General features: G+C 41.9%; 1 protein-coding gene across 11 annotated transcripts in view; it reads right to left on the bottom strand.

The window, feature by feature from the left end:
• The window catches only part of madd (MAP-kinase activating death domain), a 106,685-nt gene that overhangs the window by 58,096 nt on the left and 25,179 nt on the right, over nucleotides 1–23,410 (bottom strand). For all 11 annotated transcript variants that reach the window (XM_084061148.1, XM_084061152.1, XM_084061155.1 and 8 more), the window contains exons 4-9: nucleotides 15,835–16,138; nucleotides 11,740–11,871; nucleotides 10,948–11,061; nucleotides 8,878–8,958; nucleotides 1,595–1,776; nucleotides 466–701 (exon numbers count right to left, since the gene is read on the bottom strand). In XM_084061148.1, the coding sequence (XP_083917274.1) occupies nucleotides 466–701; nucleotides 1,595–1,776; nucleotides 8,878–8,958; nucleotides 10,948–11,061; nucleotides 11,740–11,871; nucleotides 15,835–16,138 (1,049 nt within the window). The remainder of the gene's footprint in view (nucleotides 1–465; nucleotides 702–1,594; nucleotides 1,777–8,877; nucleotides 8,959–10,947; nucleotides 11,062–11,739; nucleotides 11,872–15,834; nucleotides 16,139–23,410) is intronic.

The raw sequence follows: 23,410 nt of genomic DNA, 5'->3' as shown, positions 1-23,410 counted from the left end.
TCTTGTGGCTCAAGTTCGCTTGAGACGACGCGCCTCCATCGCGGTGAAAAACTATACTTTATCGGCCAAATAAATGTGTCCGCCGGTGTTGTAGGCAAGAGGCAGTTCTGCCTTCGTCACAGAAGCTGGGCGTGGTTATAGCACAAGCAGTATATGCATTGGTATGTTTCCAATATGACCCTATGTTTTAACTACTTTCAAACTGGCATGATGATTTAGGAGAGTCCTGGAACACCGATTACTCATGTAATCGACAAGCTCACAACACGTCTCATCGCGACGAGTTATGAGCTTGTCGATCTGTTATTTTTGTTCATTTTCGCCTATAAAGGACATTGCCTAAAATAGGCACAAAACAAAGTGGCTAAAAATCTGGACATATTGGCTATATACTTGCCGATACCGATGTTGTCAAAACAAGGTCAACCAAAGGTCTATATATCAGTCAAACTGATGGATTCTTACTGTTATGTATCCTCTGAAAGGCCAGGTTGGAGGGATTGAGAGCCCACTCCCCATAGTACTCCACCGCCTGGGTGTGAGAGAGTTTCTCGGCAAAGGACGAGCGGCGGGGTCGAGAAGCGAGGAAGGAGGTCGCCTGAAAGGCCACCACGGGCCGGGGGAAGAGACGCAAGGTGCGAGTGTGCATCTGGAACCCCTGGAGAACGTTCGGGGAGTTGAAGAACCGTACCATGGCCACCCTATGGAGACAAAGGACAATTACATTTTGTTACATTTACATTTTTAGTGGGAATTCCAAGCTAATACAAACTACAGTATTTCTTCCTGGAAAGTTACATGTATCGTAAAAAAAATCACACCGTGTGTGAAGGAAGCGGTGCCTTTGGGGCGGGCCTTAACTCATTTCAGTTCGTCCCTATTGGTGGTCTGAGTCCACTTACCAAATTTGTACTTGGTAGCATGCTGCAAACTGGAATGATGGCTGTTTAAAGCCCAGCCAATGGGCAGACAGAGGGGGCGGGGCTTAAGTAATGACAGTTAGTCCCTATTGCTGGCTTTAGTCCATGTACAAAATGTGTACTCCATAGCATGCTGCGAACTTGAGTTATGGCTGTTTGAAGGCCAGCCAATGGGAAGACAGAGGGGGCGGGGCTTCAGCAATTCATGCTGGTCCCTATTGGTGGTCTAAGTCCACATACCTAATGTGGACTTGGTGGCATGCTGCAAACTGGAGTTATAGCTGTTTAAAATCCCGTGCTCATACGGGCGCTGGGGGTCCCTGGACCCCTCTTTGATAACGTCATCAATTCATGCTCGTCCCTATTGGTGGTCTAAGTCCACATACCAAATTTGGACTTGGTGGCATGCTGCAAACTGAAGTTATAGCTGTTTGCTTCTTTGCCGTGCTTATCCCGTGCTCAAACAAACGGCCCGTGCTCAAACAAACGGACACGCAGACAGAGTCATCAGTTGTAGATCTGCTATTTTCAGCTATAATGTTCCCCCCAGAATAACGATGCTATAGGTTTCACGTGGTTCATCTTTCAGCACCTTCCAACAGATAAGCAAAATACAACAACAGGGAGTACTAGTCAGTAGTAGTCAGAGAAGTGAGGTATGTATGAAGTCTTGCCTGGTGGCCACGTCCACAGAATCCACGTCGTTTCCATAGATGAGAGGGTTGAACTCCGTGGAGGACGGGGAACCTTTGTTGTCCCGTCCCGGAGGAAGCAGAGGGATCTCCGGGTGTCCCCCCTCCTGGAGCTTCTCCAGGTTCAGGATGGGCTGGGTGTTCAGGCTCATGCTGGCCAAGGCCTAACGGCACATCAACACATCAACACAACGCTTTAGTTTAACAACACAGAGACACATAACAGCCCCATCATCATCATCATCATACATCCATCAACCCAACGCTGGCATCAACAGCTGTGTGTATAACTGGGTTGTTGTAGTCGCACCGAGACCCCGTTTACACTATGAATTAACCCATTAAGACCGGGAACGCATCTGTGTCATTTTTTGATTTCTTTGGGCTATTAAAAAATAGCAGATATAAAAAATGTTCACTTTAAAAAAAGATTTCACGATTTTTCAAAATCTGTGCCGCACTATGACTTATATATTGTATATCTGCTGTTTTTGAATAGCCAAAGAAATCTTAAAATGACACAGACGCGTTCCCGGATTGAATGGGTTAAAATGTCATCTTATATGGATAAGGAAGAGGGCATGTTAACCACTTAAACCCTAGCATCCGTATTGTGGGGAAAGCTTTCACAGAAAATAGCAGATCGACAAGCTCAACTTGTTGATTTGCACCACAAACAAAAGGGTCGGTGTGAAAATTATGCTGGGGATTATAATTTTGTGCAGGCTTTTTTATTTTTTTCCCCACGGGGATCACTGGATTCATGTTTTCAGAATTATGTAATAATATAAGCCTGAATTTGGCCAAAAATAACAAAAACTAAAAAAAGTCATATTTGAAGTACCAGCTTGCCCCTCCTTTCGGATGCGAAACAAATGGACCAATTCCAAGAATGATGACACCCTTTGTCATTTGTGGTACAAATTATCTAAAAATATGGCCCAGTTTTAACAAACAAAAAGCGAAATCCCTTTTTAAGTGATTAATCTCTCACTTTATACTGTAAATTGCGTGTTGATGCCTGAGATGGGCGTGTCATTGACGTGGGGCTGTCATTTTGCAGGATAACAAGTCATTTTGCAATTTTGCAGGACAACAAGGGAGGAACAGACAAACAGGGAGTTACACTGAAACAGACTGCTACAGATGTTCAGTTAATGTTTAGCTTAGCATGATGGAACATTATTAGTGGTCAGAACTGGGGGGGGGGGGGGTGTAACTTTGACAAAGTTGTTGGCTTCATCATATCTTTGCTCTGCTCACCAGAAAACTTCACTGACGCCACAAAAGTAGATGCAACGCACATTCAGTCATGCTCAAGCCAGAGCTAAGCAGTATATATATCTATATACAGTAAGAATCGGCTCATCAATGATTGTATACAGTATTGCCAAGGTTATGCATGGAGATTGAGAATAGAGAATTAATAACGGTATCGACAAGCACAATGATGTCAGACTGGTAAATATATCCGTGCAGGCGGCATTCCACATTCCGCAGGAAGAGAAATGAGGAACCTTATTGTCAGAGGAGAACATCTGCTTTTGGGTGATCACGGTCAATCTAAACAGACACTGGGAACGGAGATAAAACAGATGGAAGGGCTGGGATGATCACTTCATGACTGGAACAACACATAAACATCATGATCTCTCTCACTTTCTTTTCTTGTTCTCCTTTCAACAGTTCTTTCCCCATCACAGTCTACAAACATTAAAGCACATCGGAAAAGCCTTTTGTCGCTGTCGGGCAGAAACCTTATATCTCATTTATTCTTTTCCATAAATTAATTCTCTATTTTATACTTTGTATCCAATGGATCCAATGGAATGACGGTTCTTTTTTCCATTTCCTGAAAAGTAACAGTTTTGGTCATACTGTACAAGGTTTACGACCCGAGAGCGACTATATCTCTTTTCATTTAGGTCAACTTATTAGCATTTAAATTAACCAAATTTCCTGCTAAAATAATGCAAAACAATATGCTTTAGTCGTGTAAATCGATTAGTAATCAGATTTGAAGATTGATAAGTAGGCAGAAAGAAACATCTTGCTGTCTCATCCCAAGAAACACACTGAAGAAAGGAGATTAAAAAAAGATGGTTTTAGGTTTTCTTGTTTTTATTGCTGTGCGTTCGTTTTGAAAACTCTATAGATGGGACAATCGAGCAAGACGAGAGATCAGGTAGAGAAGACAAGATGGACAGACAAGAGGAAGTTGAGGACACAGAACGGAGATGTTTGACGCACAAAACAGTGATTAAAAAAGAAACACATACACACACAGACAACAACATAAAAGAACTAAAGAAAACACCCAGCCACAAAGGGACTGAAGGACATCCATAGTGACCAACTGGGACAAACCAGCAGTTAGAATGGAGTGGGGATGATAAAACACAAGCAGATCTCTTGAGAAAACTCAAATAAGTAGCTAGACAATTTGGAGAGATTGACCCGACACTAGTTCTGGGTTGCATCCGCCATGGTCATTAACTCATTCAGTGCCAAGTACATAAATAATTGCCAATTAGTGCCAGTGATGTTTCATTTTTCTTACCTTTTCAAGTAGTCACAGAATATTTATCTCCAGTAAGACCGATCCCTCGATCATTGCTAAACACGGAGGTTTTCTCTGTGCTTCCATGATTTTTTAATTTTATTTCGACCCTCCGTTTGCTAGTTATTGGCTTATGAACATAGCATGTCTCGCCAAAAATGCAGAGGAAAACACAGGAGGCGAGATACAGTCGTTTCCCCCAAATACGTTAAACAGGAAGTGAATGGTGGAGACTAAAATGGTGTCATTCATATATTAGCCAAGAGCGCCATCTAGCGTAAACACTGAAAACACGGTTTGGACGTGCTACACGTCTTTGGCGCGCTGGGCTTTGGGGAAAAAAATCGGCATTGAATGAGTTAAATGTGGGTTATGAGCAAAAGAACAAGATGACGGATACAAGCGGACACAAAATTGTTTTTTCTCAGGAGGGAGGCTGCTTGGCATCTCCCTCAGGGATGGGGTGAGATGCTCAGTCACTCTGTGTAGAGCAGCTGCTCCTTTACTTGGAAAGGAGTCAGTAAAAGAGGCTTGGGCATCTAGTACGGATGCCTCCAGGTGGCCTCCCCGGGGTGGGGGGGGGGGGGCGCCCATCTGAGAGGTGTCCACGGGGCAGACCGAGGACCAGGTGAGAGGGTTATACAAGATGTGCCATTTCAAAACTTCAAATGTCCTGCCATCGCCAAGACAGTACATTTTCAGGGGATTCCCAGGGCAATAAGAGGGACAAAGAAGGGCATTTAAAATGCTGAATTATTTTGATGATCACTGCTTTTATGATGCAAATTAATTTCAGCAACTGGTCAAGGACCTCTTCAAATCACCTTTCGCCTCATAATGAGTCTGACACCTTCTTCAACACACATTCTTTTGTTCTCATGTATATGGATGTCTGTTGAAGGGAAAAACGGGGGTGTGTAGTGACAACTTCTTTTCAGGGGCAAAACAGTGCCTTTTTAAGGGCAGAACAGGGAGGAAAAAATGCATTTTCAGGGCACTTTCAGGGAAAGAACAGTAACGTGTGAAGTTTTGAAGTGGCACATCTGTATCTATCTGTACACACACTAGCCTGGGAATGCCTCGGGATCCCCCCCAGTTAGAGCTGGCTAATGTTGCCGGCAGGGAGAGGGAAGTCTGGGGTTCTCTGCTGAAACTCCGCGACCCGACCCTCGGATAAGTGGATGAAGATGGACGGACGGACGGACGGACGGATGTTGCGTCATCATATATGGCGTTTCTTTGTACAAATAAAGTAAACTGATGGATAAAAAAGTAAAGCTACTTTTTGGATCGGTCCAGATTTGCTGTATGTGCCGAATCGTGGCGATTACTATCCGTTTGTGAGGTTTCTGGTTCAAAAGTTAGAGGGGGCAAGGGACAAGACTGTGAAAAATATGCCCCATTGGTTTCTACTGACCCATTTTAAAGCCACTTTTTTTGGCGAATTCAAATCCACCATCTTGGAACTTCTGGTCCCGAAAAGTAACCGGAAACTAATGCTATTGGCTGGACGGGCAGTGAGGGGCGGGGCTTCACTTATACTCATACTTTATCATTAATTTAATGGGACCACAATTTATTAAACGCATATCATGATAATATCAAAAATACTTTAAACTAGCCATTGAAAACATAAAGTATTTATGAAAATGTTTACTAAAAGGTAATAAAATCAAAGTCCGGCGTAAACCTCATTAGAATGGAGTGTTAGTTTTTCTGCAGCCAGCAGGAGGGAAACTAGCGACATCTGCTGGGCCTTTAATGAGAACTGCAGGGGAAAAGGCACTTCCTTATTGGCCTCCTTTTAAAACCCGGATGCTTTCCGCCTGGGCAAAACGTGTTATAGCACCACCAGCTGGCCACTAGGTATAAATCTTTTTCTCTTCATAGTGGGTGAAATTCCGAAACTATATCTGCTTAGTTTGGGAACCGTAGCAATTATGGACTGAGAGACCCAGATACATTTATCTGAGAACAGGAATCCTAGCAGATACAAACGACAGGCTTCCAGCAGCTTTGTTGCTAATATACCCCTAATAAGGAACAGGAAACCAGAAGTGGACCAACTTCTGAGGTTATGTTATAGGACCTTAGAGGGAAGAGTTAAAAGGATATTTCACTTTCAAAAAGAATTTGGGTCATTTTATCGTGTACTCAGGCTCTTGTGAACCCCCCAGACAGTTTTTAAGTTGCTTGATTTAGTATTTAGATATTTGATATTCATTTTATCAGACACGCCCCCTTCCTATACAAACCCATTATAACTTCAGTTTGTTGGATTCATCAAAAACACCCGTCCTTGGTTCTGATGACTCATCCTGCCCTCCTAATACGTGGGGGGTAGTGATGCGCGGGTCGGGTTTTTTCATGACCCGCCCCGCCCCGCCCCGCCACGGAACGCAACCCGCCTCAACCCGCCCCGTTAGAAAATAATCCCCAAGTGTATTCAAACTGTTTTATTGTTATTATTCTTATTCTTATTGGGAATAAAGACAAAACAAGAGCATGTTATTATTATTTTATTTTTTGAGTGTGAGAGCGCGTGACCCGCTCACCCTCAGCCCGCATCATTTTCTCCGAAATTCTGACTTGACCCACCCGCGCCGCGGGTTAACCCGCGGGTCCCGCGGGTTACGGGTCAACCCGCGCATCACTAGTGGGGGGGCTGTTTTTTCGATTACTTTTTTCATTTATTATTATATATTTTTCTATTGTATTTAATTTTTTTCATTTTCAAAAAAATAAATGAAAAAAGTAATTGAAAAAACACGTTCTCCTCACGTATTAGAAGGACAATATCAGTCACCAGAACCAAGGACGGGTGTTTCCCATGAATCTATCATCATGGTTAAAATGAAGTTTGAAGTTACAATGGGTTTGTATAGGAAGGGGGTGTGTCTGATAAAATGAATATCAAATATCTAAACACTGAATCAAGCAACTTAAAAACTGTCCAGGGTGCTCCCAAAAGCCTGAGTGGACAATAAAATGACCCAATAAAAAAAAAAAAGTGAAGCCTGATTTATACCTCCTTGTATGACAGTGTTGCGTGACAAAAAATAGCACATTTACAAGCTTGGGCCGCCCTAGGGTAGAGCGGTTAGAGCAAATGGCTTTCATGCAGAAGGTCGTGAGTTCGAACCCTGCCTGGGGGGGTCGACATCAGCCAAGGGCATGCTGTCACAGCGGGTTCCTGACGCCAAATCAAATGGGTTCAGATCTAAACCGAGTCTCCTGAGGGAGGCGCGTCTGAAGCCCGTCCTGGACGGGAGTCTCCAGACGTGAAAACAGATGATTGTAAATGTGCTATTATCAGAACGGGACACTGTCGGTAGGGCAGAGCATAAATTAGCCATTAGTTTCTATTCCTACTAAAGCCTTTTCTACGCTGTCAAAGGGGCTTGATATCACAATTTACCTCCAACAGCTACAGCATGCAAAGAAAAGAAGAAGAAAAGAAGGAATAGACATTCTATTAGTATAATACAAAATGCTACGTCAAGATGCTCCCACACTCTATGCAAAGTACATACAACTCTGTTGGAGCAGGGACACAGCTGTGTCCCGTGCCCTACTGCCATTCACATAGCTGAAAGAGGAATTGTCATTGTGAGAGCCAAGTATGGTCAACACTATGAATGGGTTCTCGAGCAGTATCCTAATGTAGGTTCTTAAATTCAGTGTTAAGGTCATTACACACCGGGGCGATTTTTACGTGCGAATAATGCGCTTTTTAAAAAAACCTTATAAAGTCAATGGGTCCGTACATGGAGCGAAAAAGCGAAAAAGCGAAGCGAAAAAGCGTCTTTTAATTATTCGGAACGAGTCCGAATTTTGTGTATACAGTATACGCTATATTCGCCGGTATGTAAGGAAGGACCTTTAAGGTCATTACACACGGGCGATTATGCGAATATACGCAAAATTCGGACTCGTTCCGAATAATTAAAAGACGCTTCGCTTTTTCGCTCCATGGAAGCTTGCATTGACTTTATAAGGTTTGAAAAGAAAACGTATCATTCGCGTGAAAAAATCGCCCCCGGTGTGTAAGGAGCTTAAGTGATATTTTTTGGTTTAGAAGTGTTAAATAGCCATATATTCTGATCACTGCTATATCACTGTTATAGAGTGTTTGTTCTGTAACAGGGGTCTCTCTGTCTCTCCAGCTCTGTAGTAAAACAAACAGAAAACACATTTTCAGGTTGGGATAGAAGTTTTATCCAATCAGGAGAGAGAACTCATACAGGATAAATAAGTGAAACTGGAAGAATTAGGTGAAACAAAAAACAAATAGAGCAGACAAAATTGGAAGTGGAACACCATAAAATTGAAGCTGATAAATGATCTTTATCCTGACTAGATAACATTTGTAAACCACCTAAACATTATAATTTCTGTTTACTAAGGACCTGGAGAGACTGGGAGACCCCTATTGCTGAACGAACACTCTATAACAATAATTACAGAGTTAATTATTAATTAACGGAATACACAGCTTTAACCTAAAGGGGAAAAATTAATTAAAAAATACAAAAACATATCACTTACACTCAGTTTAAATATACCAACGCAGACTATTAATATGTGCCCAAAAACCCAACTGATAACACAAAACAACTGACAGATGTGGTGCAGCAGAAATACAGAATGAAACATATCGCCAAACAGCAAAACATAAACTCTATTTATGGACACGCCATCTAACCTGCTTCAGGTGTTTCTTGAGTTCGGAAGACTCGGGCTCTGGTAGAGGCGGTACGATCTCCGCATTGGTGGGAGCTATGACCTGCAGAGGGAAGATGGTGCATGGAATACATGGATTTTAATGTAGAACATAAACCAGGGGTCTTCAACATTTTTTTCAGGCCAAGGACCCCTTAGCGGAGAGATAGATGAAGCAAGGACCTCCACTACATATATTAAATATATGAATATAAACAGGGGTGCACATACTGTAACTGGTGCGCAGGTGCGCATGCGCACCCAAAATAAAAAATGCGCACCACATCAGACGACGCGAGGCGCTTTTGCGTACCAACAGCTGGGACAGGAATTTCCAAGCTTTTATTTTTTAGCAAAAATAAAAAATAAAAGCTTGGAGATCGAGGCTAGGAATTTACTTCCTGAAGCCACACTCACACAATCACTCTAAAGCACCCGTCGGCCCCATGTACAGCCATTAGGCGCAGCGGTAGAGAACGCATGCTGCACGTGATTGTATGAGTGTTGACTCGCGTCGCCTCGCATCGTCTCGGCTGTTAGAGGCACTCGTACCACCGTAATGGTGCAAAATATGCCGTGAACGTCCCAATCTGGCGGATAAAATCAGCGCAGCAGCACAGGGCACCAACCTTGGGGGCTTTACCTAACAGCGTGAGAAAAAAAAAAGGCGAAAATCGGCGGAATTTAGAAGCAGAGCGTCCTTTTTTTCTCGCGACGCCTCAAAGGAATAATTCCAACGTCTTTAACGTGCGCGACTATGCATGTATCCATAAAGAACGCAAGACATCCCTCACCCACTGACGTACGTTAAAGACCCATCTAGGGACTTTGAACGGCCCTTAAGGGTCCATTTGGTTCCATTTGTCCACTCTCAGAGTTATGGGGGTCGTGGAAACAAAAACAGCAGATATACAAGCTGAGCTAATGTGTGCAAATCTTTGAATATATATTAAGCGAACATTTGTAACTCAAATATTTGCTTCTGTTCTGGGGGTCCCTGGAACTACATATTTTGAGACGAGGGGGATCCGCGGCCAAATACCTTTGGAGGTCCTTGACATGAAAAGGTTTTAGCACCACTGATATAGCAACATAGGTTTTTCAGAAACCTGGAAGGGTTTAGAAGACGTTTGTAGATGTGTTCCCGGATTGAATGGGTTAACGAGGCTGACCTGGGTTGAGGCTCTATCTCTGTGTTAGAATATATTGATTATTATACACGTGTATACATGTGGACGTTCTCTTCTCCTGCAGGACAGCAGCTGTTGCTTTATTGTGTTGTGTGGTCTCATCTCTTCCTGCCCTACAGTCTGTTTGCGAACGCGGAAGGAGGCCTCCGCCCAAGTGGAGCATACTATGAAACTCTGCTCTCATTGTGTCTCTGTCTGTCTGTGTGCAACCAACAGAGTGGCGCCAGAGTGCAGTCAAAACACACACACACACACACACACACACACACAGTCCGTAAATGCACAATATTTTCGAGCTGCGTTCGCTTCCAGCGTTCGCGCGTCTTACTGCAGGCCAATCTGAACTGTTTCTGTCTGTCTGTCTGTCTGTCTGTCTGTCTGTGTGTCTGTCTGTGTCTGTGTCTGTCTGTGTCTGTGTCTGTCTGTGTCTGTCTGTCTGTCTGTCTCTCTGTCTGTCTCTCTGTCTGTCTCTCTGTCTGTCTCTGTCTGTCTCTGTCTGTCTGTCTGTCTGTCTGTCTCTGTCTGTCTCTGTCTGTCTGTCTGTCTGTCTGTCTCTGTCTGTCTCTGTCTGTCTCTGTCTACACTGTTATTTTCAAATTGATCAGAATGAATGTGTGTATTCATTCAAACAGTGGTAAAAACTATCAGATCTACATGCTAAACACCAAAACAATCAGTTTCCATGAGGTTTTATGCTGTTCAGACTTGATCAAAAATCAGATTAGTGAACCACAATGGAAACAAGTCAGTTTTTTTTGTGATTTATTTTCAACATTACTTTTTGATATGTTACATGTTATATTATCATCACTTGATGAAATGGGGGGGGGGGGAGTAGTAGCTGTGTGAGCAGCACAACTGACCTTGTTGCAGTCCAGATCCACAAGCCACACGTCGTCTGGTATTTTGAAGTCATGCTTGTAGAGGAAGAAGCTAGCCGGTACACCTATGATGTAAGGTGTGGGCGCCAGGAGCAGCTGGAGGAGGAGGAGAACAACAGGAGAGAGGGGATGATCAATAGAGTATGTTAGTCCTGACGTCACTCTGTTAACCCCTGCTGGGTCACAGGTATTTTTTTTTATATTTCCCCCAAAAAATTTAGAGTAACCTATTGATGCACGGGCCGACCTGTAGCCCGCAGGTTGAACCACGGGGCGGGCGGCCGGGTTATAGATTACGACGCAACTATCGCGGGGCGGGGCGGGCGAAGCGGGTCAACCCACAGAAACTCACAGAAAAAAACCCGCATCACTAATAGGACCACAATGGAAACAAGTCCTTTTAGCCTCATGCCGTTTACGATTCTGACTAATAATGTATTCAATCAATCAATCAACATGGTCATAGATAAGCAGTGTGTATTAACTCATTCACTGCCAGAATTATTTCTGGCCCGTTTGAACACCGCCAAGATTTTTCATTGAAAATAAAAAAGTACTCAGGAGCCGAGATACAGAATTTTTAAGTTTTAAGTTAACAAGGAAGTGGATGGGAGTCTATATCTTCGAAAAATCATATCTCCTTGGTCTTTGGGTAAAAAAAAAATACATATTTTTTATTTTATTTTTTTAAAGTCGTTTTAGTCGTTCTTGGCAGGCATGGCTTATGGACAAAGTCGTTTTAGTCGTTCTAGGCAGGGAATGAGTTAAGGTCACCTGTTCAGCAGAGGCCATGCAGGTGGGCAGTAAGGGGATGACAGGGAACATGTACTCCAGGGGGTAGATCATGGCTACGAACGCCATGACACTCATAGAGAGGGCGTTGTAATCCCTCGACTGCAGCACCACCTGAAAAACACAGAAAACACACAAATCAAATGCTATATCGTGAAAGCATGCTGGCACCGGCTAAACGGGAAACAAACGGTTAACCGAAAATAACATGTCAAAATCGATATTTAGAACCGATAACTGACTTCATCTTTCTCACCTTGTTAACCTTGTTCATTGAATAATCAATAATAATCTCTTATACATCAACAATTTGACACGAAAAAATGTGAATATATTTTCTTTAATGGATTAGGCTGACTAAACACTTAACCCTGTATTATACATTGTTGTACAACGATGGCGTACAAACATAGCTCACAACGTGTCCCATTGTGAGCCTGTAAATGTAGCCTGGTAAACCCTCCCTCCGGAAATCTCATTTCCATTCGATCTCAGGAAGGAGTCTGGCATGATTGCTCATTCTGCAATATTGGCTGTGGGCTGGAGTTGGGCGGGAGTAATACCGTTGACTGACAACCCCTTCAACCAATGATCGTTTTTCCCCTTCAGCCACTCAGCAGTTCATGTTGACGAGCTCCAGACTATGTGACGCAACGGGACTTTTGGGACGGCCATGCCGAAAATAGGTTGCCTTATTGGGATACATGCGTGTCACTCCCCGCCCCTGCCCGTTCTCTAAATTTATATTTTTAAATAGGCTCTGTCATGATTAATTGACCACATATATGAAGTTAAACAACTAAATTCTATCCAAACGATATGTTAATAGTAAATTCCGTGCCTCAAAAAAGAAGTTTGAGAGCGTTTTAAAACCGAAAGTAAGAAGTGAAGGCACTCGCACAAATAACAATGGCTGCCGTTCGTCTTTTGTCGGTGGCTCTCAGGCTGCACTCGGCTTCATTCGGGCTCACTCGAACTCGCCACCTGATTGGCCAACGTAAGCTGTCAATCACAGAACGATGAGCGACGACGCTGATAGGCGCGGTTAGGTCCTGATTTCGCTGGAAACTCCCCAATATTGCAGAATGGGCGTTCATGCCAGGCTCCTTCCTGAGATCGAATGGAAATGAGATTTCCGGAGGGAGGGTTTACCAGGCTACTGTAAATGTGCCATTATTGCTTTATTGTTTTAACCCATTAAGACCTGTGGGCCATTCTAAAAATGTTTTCTTAATCCTTTTTTTTAAACATAAAAAATATAAAAAATATATAAAAATATAAAAGAAATATAAAATGTTTAAATATTTAAAAATAAAATATTGTTCAAGAGATCCTCAGAAGCAAAGATTTTTGTTTGCTTCTGGGGAAGCAAACAAAAAGTTACAAACGTTCGCTTTAAAAATATGTATATATATTCAAAGAGTTGCACACATTTTCACGATAAAAAAAAGATAGCCCAAAAGAAATCTTAAAAATGACACACAGCTGCGTTCCCGGTCTAAATTGGTTAATAACTGTTGATTAATCGCTACAGAGGCAAACGATTGTAATAATCGTGATATTGATTTGAAGTCATACAGTATAGCCCAGGCCTGTGGATTATGCAGTCAACACCCGCTGACATTTTGCACCTTAATCCCATGTACAACGCACAGACTTTTGTCTTTTTTCTTTGTTTTCTAACACCTTAACTAACGTCCATAAGTATATCATGTACAGTATACATCTGCTGCTATGCTCACGCACATTTATATCTTATATCACAGGTACTATGTGTAAATATGTAGATTATTTGTTTGTTTTTCTTTGTGACCCCCCTTCTTCTTCCCTTTCTTTTTTTCTATGGAAATAACAAAACGATTTAACTTGCACGAAAAAACTAAATTTCACCCACTTTGTTTTACTTGTGTAAAGCTGTGATGTGACAATAAAGATGATTCTGATTCCTAGTTCAGCATGCTGAAAAAAGATGAAAGACTAACCCATAGTCAAAGGGACACCGAGATCTGTGACACAAGCTGAAATGCACATTCAGATTCAACTTTATATTATCATCACATCACAGGTTTACAAGTGTAAGTGCAAGTGGGTGGAATTCCCTGTAGTGTGGCTGCTACAACACATACTGTAAGTGTCAAAACGCTGGTTAAATAAAGGCTTTTTAAACACTTAAAACCCTAGCATCCCTACTCCGGGGGGAACATTTTGCTGAAAATAGCCGATCTACAAGCTCGTAGATCGGCTATTTTCTCTGAAGAGTTTTGATGTAGAGGGGGGGGGGGGGGGGAGGTATAACTTTAGATGATTGATGATGTTTTACCATGTGGAGATTCCTTGTGAATGAAAAGTGCATTACAAAAATGTATTATTATTATTACAGAGCTGACCACGGTCAACTAATATAAGTATATAGGGTTTCAAGTGGATCCCTTTGTCTACACCAGACCCCTGGGGCTGGGCTGCCCATGCATGACTTTTCCTTTTCTTCCAGAAAACAAACCCATTTGACCAAGAAAACATGTGATCTTCATCTTCTGACTCACTTATGGAATATTACACAGATTATTACATAATCAACCAGAAGAATGAACCACAAGATGGCGCCGCTTTCACTCCACACCGGCACAATTCAAAAGAAAGCTTTCTCTGAAATGTTCTTCATTCAAGTATATACAATAGCAGTGTGTGTGTGTGTGTGTGTGTGTGTGTGTGTGTGTGTGTGTGTGTGTGTGTGTGTGTGTGTGCGTGTGTGTGTGTGTGTGTGTGTGTGTGCGTGCGTGCGTGCTGATTAATTAGCTCATTTTTATTAATGTCCTTTGTGTTTATTTTGCTCTTAATGCTCTGTCTTAACCCATTAAGATTCTACAAAATGTCTTCTTAATCCTAAACAGTTTTTTAAAACAACTTATGTTGTTTCATGTCAAGGACCCCCCAAAATTATATGTATTTAGCCGTGGACCCCCATCTGAAAATATTTAGGTCCAGGGACCCCCAGAGGCAAAGTTTGAGTTACAAATGTTCGCTTTAAAAATATATATTCAAAGATTTGCACAAATTGTAACAATTAAAAAAAAATAGCAGATCTACAAGCTCGTAGCGCGGCACTCGGTGCCGCGCTATGAGCTTGTAGATCTGCTATTTTTGAATAGCCAAAGAAATCTAAAAATGACACAGATGCGTTGCCAAACTTAATGGGTTAATGCTTAATGTTTTTTGAGAAGCACTTGTGGTTGATATGTGCTAAACAAATCAACTTTGACTCGCCTTGCCTTTATTCCATGCAGCTATATTTGGGGGCCGACAGACTGAACTGCTTGGACCGATGCCGTACTTTCAGCAGTAAGTGAATAGTGAACACATTGCATGGGTGTGCTGCTGCTGCTGCTTGAGCCAGTGTTTGCAGAGTGGGATGTGGTTATAAAAAATCTCAATTTGGAGACGAGCGTCGGTAAACAGCACTGTGCCAGAGTCAGTGAATACGGCGGTATGGTACGGGTTATGGCAGGACACGACACAAAAAAGGCTTTCCTTACTCACTTTTAGAGCTGAAGTTTAAATATAGCCGAGAGCTGCATCTGGGGTATAGCCTATATGGCATGATGACTCAGCAACGAGAGGGAAGAGAGTCGAATATAATGTGCGGTCCTTTGTTTCCTTCGTTTTTTTACCGTTTATTGGCGATCTTTTTAGAGCTGCAAAAGCCACAACGAGGACCCGGATGTAAACAAACGGTGTCTGGGCGATGGCCAAGGGTCCCGTCTAACGACTGGAACAATAACATTTCTACTGCGATCCGCCATTGCAGAGAGATCGCCCGTCGAAAATGGCTGGTTTTGACCACAAAAAAAATATATATGGAGGTATGGACCTTGTTCTCAAGATCCCATCATTGGGGCGGATACACGTCCGTTTTTTTTGGGATGACGTCACATCCGTCCATTCCCTTTTAAAGAGTCGCGAGTTGCGTTAGAGCGCCCTCTTTTTTTTTCTTTTTTTTTAAAAACATAACATTACGTCTTTGGCACTCAATGTGTTAATAATGAGGTTATTATTATCATTATAATATCATTAACGTACCTTGTGCTCCAGGAGGACACAGCTCAGCACCTGCAGACAGGCGTCCACCCCCAGCAGCTCCAGAGGCAGGTGCAGGGGGAAGTCCACCATGGAGAAGCGCGAGTTGTCGGGCAGGGCGAAGGTCATGGGCCGCTTCAGCTCGTGGGGCAGCACCTCCACGTCCACGCGGCGCTGGGCCGGCACGGGCGTGGGCGAGCGCAGCAGCCGGTACACCCACGACTCGATCTCCCGCAGGTCGGCCAGCAGCTGGCTGCCCTTCTCCTCCACCGACAGAGCTCCGGTGAACACCCTCCACATGGTGTCCCTGAAGAAGAGAGCAAGAAATGTTAGCATCGCTGGTGTCTGGGCGAGAAAACATCATATCTCCATATTCTAACTTTCTAACGTTTTTTTTTAAATAAATTAATGTCCTACTTTTAACCCATTCAATACGGAACGCATCCGTGTCATTTTACGTTTTAGCTGTAAACGTTATGTTATACTTGGGCTATTCAAAAATAGCAGATCTACAAGCTCGTAGTGCGGCGAGCTTGTAGACCTGCTATTTTTTTTAAATACTGAAAATGAGTGCAATCTTTGAATACATATATTTTTAAGCGAACATTTGTAACTCATTTGTAACTTTGCTTCTGGGGGGGTCCCTGGAACAACATATTTTGAGATGGGTGTCCGCGGCGAAAAACATATCATTTTGGGGTTGGAGATATAGCAACATACATACAACAAACATTTTTAGATATGTATTTGGCCACGGACCCCAATCTCAAAATGTTTTGTTCCAGGGACCCCCCAGACGCAAAGATTTGAGTTACCAATCTTTGCTTTAAAAAATCTATATATATATTCAAAGATTTGCACACATTTTAGAAAAAAAATAGCAGATATACAAGCTGATAGTGCGGCACTCTGTGCCGTGCTATGAGCTTGTAGATCTGCTATATGTGTATATCATCCACATCAACGTGGATGATATACACAACACAACCCTTCTCGAACCCTTCTGACTTGGGTTCAGCATTACAATGTCCGGATCAGACCTTTGGATTTTCACTGCAAAACCCTGCTGCATGTCTGCTAACATGTAATTTAGCCTTGTGTAATTAGTGTCGGAAACATGTACCATATGGTCTCTGTCGGGTGTCCAAAACTGTTACTTTTCAGGATTCAAATTCAAAAACGGCAAAAGCCCACAAGCTCACAGCTTTTGCCGTTTTTGAATTTGAATCTTGAAAAGTAATCGTTTTGGACATAATGACGAGACGACAGGGTACATGTTTCAGACACATATTACACATGGTTAAATGACATGTTGGCAGCGGTCTGATCCGGATATTGTAATGCAGCTCAACCACAAGTTAGAAGGGGTTCAGAAGAGTTGTGTATATCCACCAATACACAATGACGTTTTTACAAGTGTGTTCTTTTTAAAATTGACAATAAATCATCCCAATCAATCGACCATTTTCTCAGAAAAGAAAAATACTAAAATAGACGTTACACAGTATGAAAAAAACTAAAACAGGTCAAATAACGGCCCCACTACAAACACCTGCCAATGAGGATCCTCCTGGCCCGGCCGGGGGGAGGGGGAGGGGGGAAGGTGTGGACATTCACTAATGTGATGAGATTGAGCAGAAACATGGGAAAAGGAGGCTCTTGAGGGATTGCCCGTGCATCAACAAGCACCTCTCCACTCTAACAGCACACACACACACACACACACGTTTGTATTACTATACTTGTGAGGACATCAACATTTTAGGAAGCCGATTTTATGATTGATTTATGATTTTTTGGGGGCATTTTTCACCGCAAGTCTAAAGCCGAAAAATAGCCGGCCTACAAGCTCCCAACGTGTCGCGCTGTGACACGTTGGGAGCTTGTAGGTCGGCTATTTTCCGGTGTTTGACATCGCCGCACAAGTAAGTATAAAATAGGGGAAAATCAAACCCCATCCCCCTAAACCTAACCTCTAAAGGTCTAAATCCTAAACTTAACCCCAACCTGAATCTTTTTCTAATAGTAAACATTTTTTTCACCAATAAAATAACAATTTCTCTTGTGAGGACCAAGACAATGGTCCTCACAACATCTCATATTCTACTATTCTTGTGGGGACGTTTGGTCCTCATAAGTATAGTAACACGCGCACACACACACACACACACACACACACACACACACACACACACACACACACACACACACACACACACACACACACACACACACACACACACACACACACACACACAGCTATTAAAGCCTCTTTGGGTGTCTGTAGCAGAGGAGGAGTAGATAAATCATTAGCTGCTCAGAGACTCCCAGAACCACCAACTGGCCTCCAGGCAGCCAGCCACAGGCCAGTGTTGCCATGTCTCCTTATTATAAGCGGCGTTTGGGCTATTGGTAGTTGCGGGTTGCGTTTATTTGGGGCTTATTTCTAAAGTGTAGTTGCTTATTTGGGCTTGCTTCCACATTTGTTTTATAATTATTTAAAGCAGTGTATTTGTCCCTAACCGCCATCTGAACATGTTTTGTGCCAGGGAGCCCCCGTACCAGATTTGTGCTGTTAGAATGTGAAATATATGGAATTCTTTTAACATTCTATTTCAAGATGTTTTGAAAATAGCAGATCTACAAGCTCTCCTGGTTCTTTTGGGCTTGTTTTCCTAGACCTGGTTGCTTGTTTAAATCACAAAATCTGGCAACTCTGCCAAAGACCTCAATCTGTCAACAACCACAGCGACCACAGCATGAACCCACTGTAGACATACAGTATATTACTACTGGGGCCATCATGAACACTGGACTTGATGAGGATTAATAGTCCATTTGGTTGTGTTTTTAGCAAAAAAAAAAGTGTTTGTCTATTAACAAAAACTGCACAGGGCAGATGAAGCTTTAATATACAAAGAAATGACCGGTAGCAATAATCAAAATAAGTAATGGCCAAAATAGGCACTTTTAAATAATTTTATACATGGTATACTATACTATAATAATAAAAAAGCAGATCTACAAGTTCACAATGCATAGCAATGCAACACAGTGTGAGCTTGTAGATCTATTGTCTATTTCTGCAATGTTTTGAAAATGTATGAACATGTTTCAACAAATGAATGTATTATACTGTACAGATGAATGGAGAACAAAAAAAAATTCTCTGATTGTGCAAAGATAATTGTGATTACCTTGAATAATTGCGATCACGCGGTGGGTTGTGTAATAACTGTGTCAGGCAGGCCTCTGAGCCATTACTGTAGCAGCCACAGTGACATTATTAATAATGATTATGTCAGACAGAAGACTTCAGTGACCGCAGGTGAAATAGCTAGGAAGATATGTCAACCCCCCCCCCCCCCCCGACTTGTTAACCCTTTGAGGCCGGGAAGGGAACGCATGTGTGTCATTTTAAGATTTCTTTGGCTATTCAAAAATAGCAGATATACAAGCTCGTAGCGCGGCACTCGGTGCAGAGCTTGCGGATCTGCTATTTTTTAGAAAAATCGTGAAAATGTGTGCAAATCTTTTATATACATTTTTAACTCAAATCTTTGCTTCTGGTGGTCCCTGGAACAAAATATTATTATCATATATTAGACAAATACATATTATTTTGGGGGTCCTTGACAAGAAAAAAAGTTAGAAAACCATTGATAATATAGCAACATATGTAAAAAAGACTTTAGGAAAAAAAACTTTTAGGATTTAGAAGACATTTGTAAAATCCCCAGAAGTAAAGATTTGAATTAAAAACTTTCGCTTTAAAAAAGCATATATATATTCAAATTAAAGATTTGCACACATTTTCACGATTTTTCAAAAAAATAGCAGATCTACAAGCTCGTAACGCGGCACTCGGTGCCGCGCTATGAGCTTGTATATCTGCTATTTTTATATAGCCAAAGAAATCTTAAAATGACACAGATGCGTTCCCGGTCTCAAAGGGTTAACCATGGGCTCGGTCAGGCTTTTCAAGGTGGTTAGTGAAACCATATTGTTTTGTAAGCTTGGTATGTCACAAATATTACACAATGATTATATTATCGCAATTTCTTTTAGATAATTGCAATATTTTTTTCAGAATCGTCAAATCGTTTCCATTCATGTAGCCTATAAGAAAAACAGCTGGATGGAATGAACAGAAATGTTAGGGTTAGGGTTGTTAGGGTATGTTTTCCATCATTATTTCCATGTCATTGCCCCATGCTCTTTAAACCACTTTAAAAGCATCTGCATTGTGGAGATAGCTTTCGCAAAAAAATAGCAGACACGCCAGGACAAGCTCACATCGTGTTGTGAGCTTGTCGATCGGCTATTTTCTGCAAAAGCTATCTCCACAATAACAGAAAACTGAAAATACACTAGTATAGAGCCCTGAGGGACTCCGGTCAACCATATAGGGCACGGGTCGGCAAGTAAGTTTGGCCTCGGGCCAAACCTTTTCAAAGACATTGGAAAGATGGTGGGCCAGAACACAATCAATGGCTAAATTAGGACTTGGAACTTGCAACAAACAACCTTATATACAATAATAATAACTGTATTGTTATAAAAGTTACTACATAAAGATGTGGGTATAACAATTGATAGAAAAGCATGTGGAATCAAATGTTACAGGTGCACACAGAAATGCTTACGTAATTCTTTTTTGTGCAGGCGTCATCCTTGAATGTTTCACTTAGAGGATATCTAGTGAACATTTTATCTGGAGACAGAGAGTACTCCTTTTCGAGCGAGAGCTCTTTCATGGTTCGAGGTCTCTCAGAATGGAGAGAAACAATGTATCTTTTAAGGCATGTGAAACACAGCTTTAGTGTGTTTTTTTTTTTAAACGTGAGAGGAGTTTTTCATGCAAAAGTCTCAAGAGGAAAGTTGACAGTGAAAACATAACATTCAAAGAATGGAAACAGAACTATTTGTTCTTCATACCTGATTTCATCAATTCAAAGCTATTGCTGTCCATATCCTACCTGGACTGTCAGTCAGCTATTGTAAATTATTTACAAAATAATTTGTCGGGGCCAGATATTATCGCTGGCGGGTCAAGTTCTGGCCCACAACTGATATAGGGTTTAAGTGGCTAACCACTTTCAACCTGCTATCCCTATTTTGTGGATTTAGGGCCAAAAATGTAACATTAATTCCTTTTTTTCCCTTCAAAATCAGCCGATCTACAAACTCACGATGCGTCGCAATGTGACTTGTAAGGTCGGCTACTTTTGGTATTTTTGAAACATTCTTAAAGTATAACGTTATTGTAAGTACATGGACAGTTTTGACCTTCATCGCTTATTATTTTGTCGTAAAGCTATTTGTCATTATCTGCCTCAGGGTTAGAGCACACAAGAGGAGCTGTGCCTTGGAAAACGCTCCTTTGTTTGTCTTTGTCACTGTGGTGCAGCAGTCAAGACAAGAAGTCACACAGGAATAAAAGAGAGATAATGGGCCTGGGCACACAGGAGCAGACAAGGACTCACACACAGGAATGAAGAGACTAGGGGTCTGGGCTGCATATAAAAGTCTTCATTAATCTATTAAGACCGGGAAGATATCTTTGGCTATTCAAAAATGGCAGATATACAAGCTCATAGCGCGGCACAGCGTGCAAATCTTTAAATATATATGTTTTAAAGCGAACATTTTTAACTCAAATCTTTTTTGCTCACTGGGGGTCCCTGGAACAAAATATTTTGAGATGGGGGTCCGCGGCCAAATACATATCATTTTGGGTGGTCTTTGACATGGAAAAGTTGGAGCACCACTGATATAGCAACATACTGTTAGGATTTAGAAAACATTTTTAGATATGTATTTGGCCGCGGACCCCCATCTCAAAATGTTTTGTTCCAGGGGACCCCCCAGAAGCAAAGATTTGAGTTACAAATGTTTGCTTTAAAAAACATATATTCAAAGAATTGCAAACATTTTCAAGATTTTTTTAAATAAATGGCTAAGCTCATAATATTGTAGATCTTCTATTTTTGAATAGCCAAAGAAATCTTGAAATAGCACAGATGCGTTCCCCTTCTTAATGGATTTAAAGATCCAGGGCTGAACAATGTGTGTTTACAAAGAGGATCTTTGCAAAAATAATCCCTGGCTAATAAGCCTTATATGCCTTAATACATTATAATTGCCCTCTATAACTCAAATAAAACATTATAAACACCTTAAATATTGTAGATTTGTAGAAATAGTTCATCTATTTACTCAAGGGGGACAAGGGTCCAGCCCTATTGAATGCATGTGCTAATAAAAACATGTTTAAAACTAGAAAAAGTGTTCCTCGGAGCACAGGTCTCCGCCAGGTCAGGTAGGTTATTGTGGCCTCCTGGTGGCGCTATAATATGCCAATGTGAAAAGGGTGCCCGTTTCTTCTCAGGCCTTGCACGGCAATCGGACATTGCATTCATGATTTGAGGCATTTTGTTCCAAAAATGTGTTTTGCTAAATTAGACCTGCTGGTGGCGCTATAACAGGCCAATGTGAAAAGGGTGGCATTTCTTCCTCGGCCTAGTGGGATATGCGTGTGCAAAATGCCACGGAAATCACACGCTGCGTTCATGATTTGAGGCATTTTGTTGAAATGGACCTATCCAGCAAACTTTGGAAGCCAATCTTAGCCAATCAGGATGGAATATGGAAAATCGGACAGATCCGTGTTGATCACATGAATATAGAGATACTGTGTACCGATTTGTGTGATGTATTGGCCTCCTGGGCACGCTATAACAGGCCCATGTGAAAAATTGGTTGGCAGAGGTTCTGAATTGGCATCCACGGAGTGTGTGTGCACAGTTTCACTGCGAGCGGGCCAACGGTGTGGGAGATAAGCTGGACGCAGACAGACGGACGGACATGGTGCAAAACATACTCTCTCGCCATGCCTTTCGGCCTGGCGGAGACAATAATGTTTTGATGCTCAAATTAACCGTAGGACGTATTAAGTTGTTTGTTAGTTAGCACATGCATTCCATACATTCCATTGGGCTGGACCACACATGGACAAATGACATCAACTTGCGACGGGCGTCGTTTCCCTTCAGTATAGTAAAAGATAGTACCGTAATAGTAAAAGAACTATTCCTAAAATAAATACAATATTTAAGGTGCTTTTCTTTTTTTTTTCAAAGAGGGCAAGTGTAATATATTAAGGCATATGAGGCTTATTAGGCAGGGAAAACGCCCCAAAAAAAAGACTTAAAAGCCAAACTTGCAATTACTTGTATCAAAATGAATCATCAACTAAAATGTCATGATGGTGACAGTGAGCCCTCACTGTTTACATGCACAGTATAAATGGATCGATGGGGAAACAAGGCTGTGTTATTGCACTATCCATCCCTTCAACCCCCTGTAGAGAAGGTGCAAAGCAGCACGCATTCCTGAAGCTATAAATAGATGCCTGTGTTGAGAAAGCAAGTGCACTTTACAGGAAAAAAGCTCATTATGAATGGCTGACTGCCCAGACTTACCAATACAACAACTAATTAGCAAATCATTAAACTTGAAAATGACAATATGTTTGTCTCTCAATGGAGAAAAAGACCTCGCCAAAAACACCATGGCA

This window comes from Gymnoscopelus microlampas (assembly GCF_963454915.1).
Source record: "Gymnoscopelus microlampas genome assembly, chromosome: 1".
NCBI classification, from domain to species: Eukaryota; Metazoa; Chordata; class Actinopteri; order Myctophiformes; family Myctophidae; genus Gymnoscopelus; species Gymnoscopelus microlampas.
This window is presented reverse-complemented; position numbering and strand designations above follow the sequence as displayed.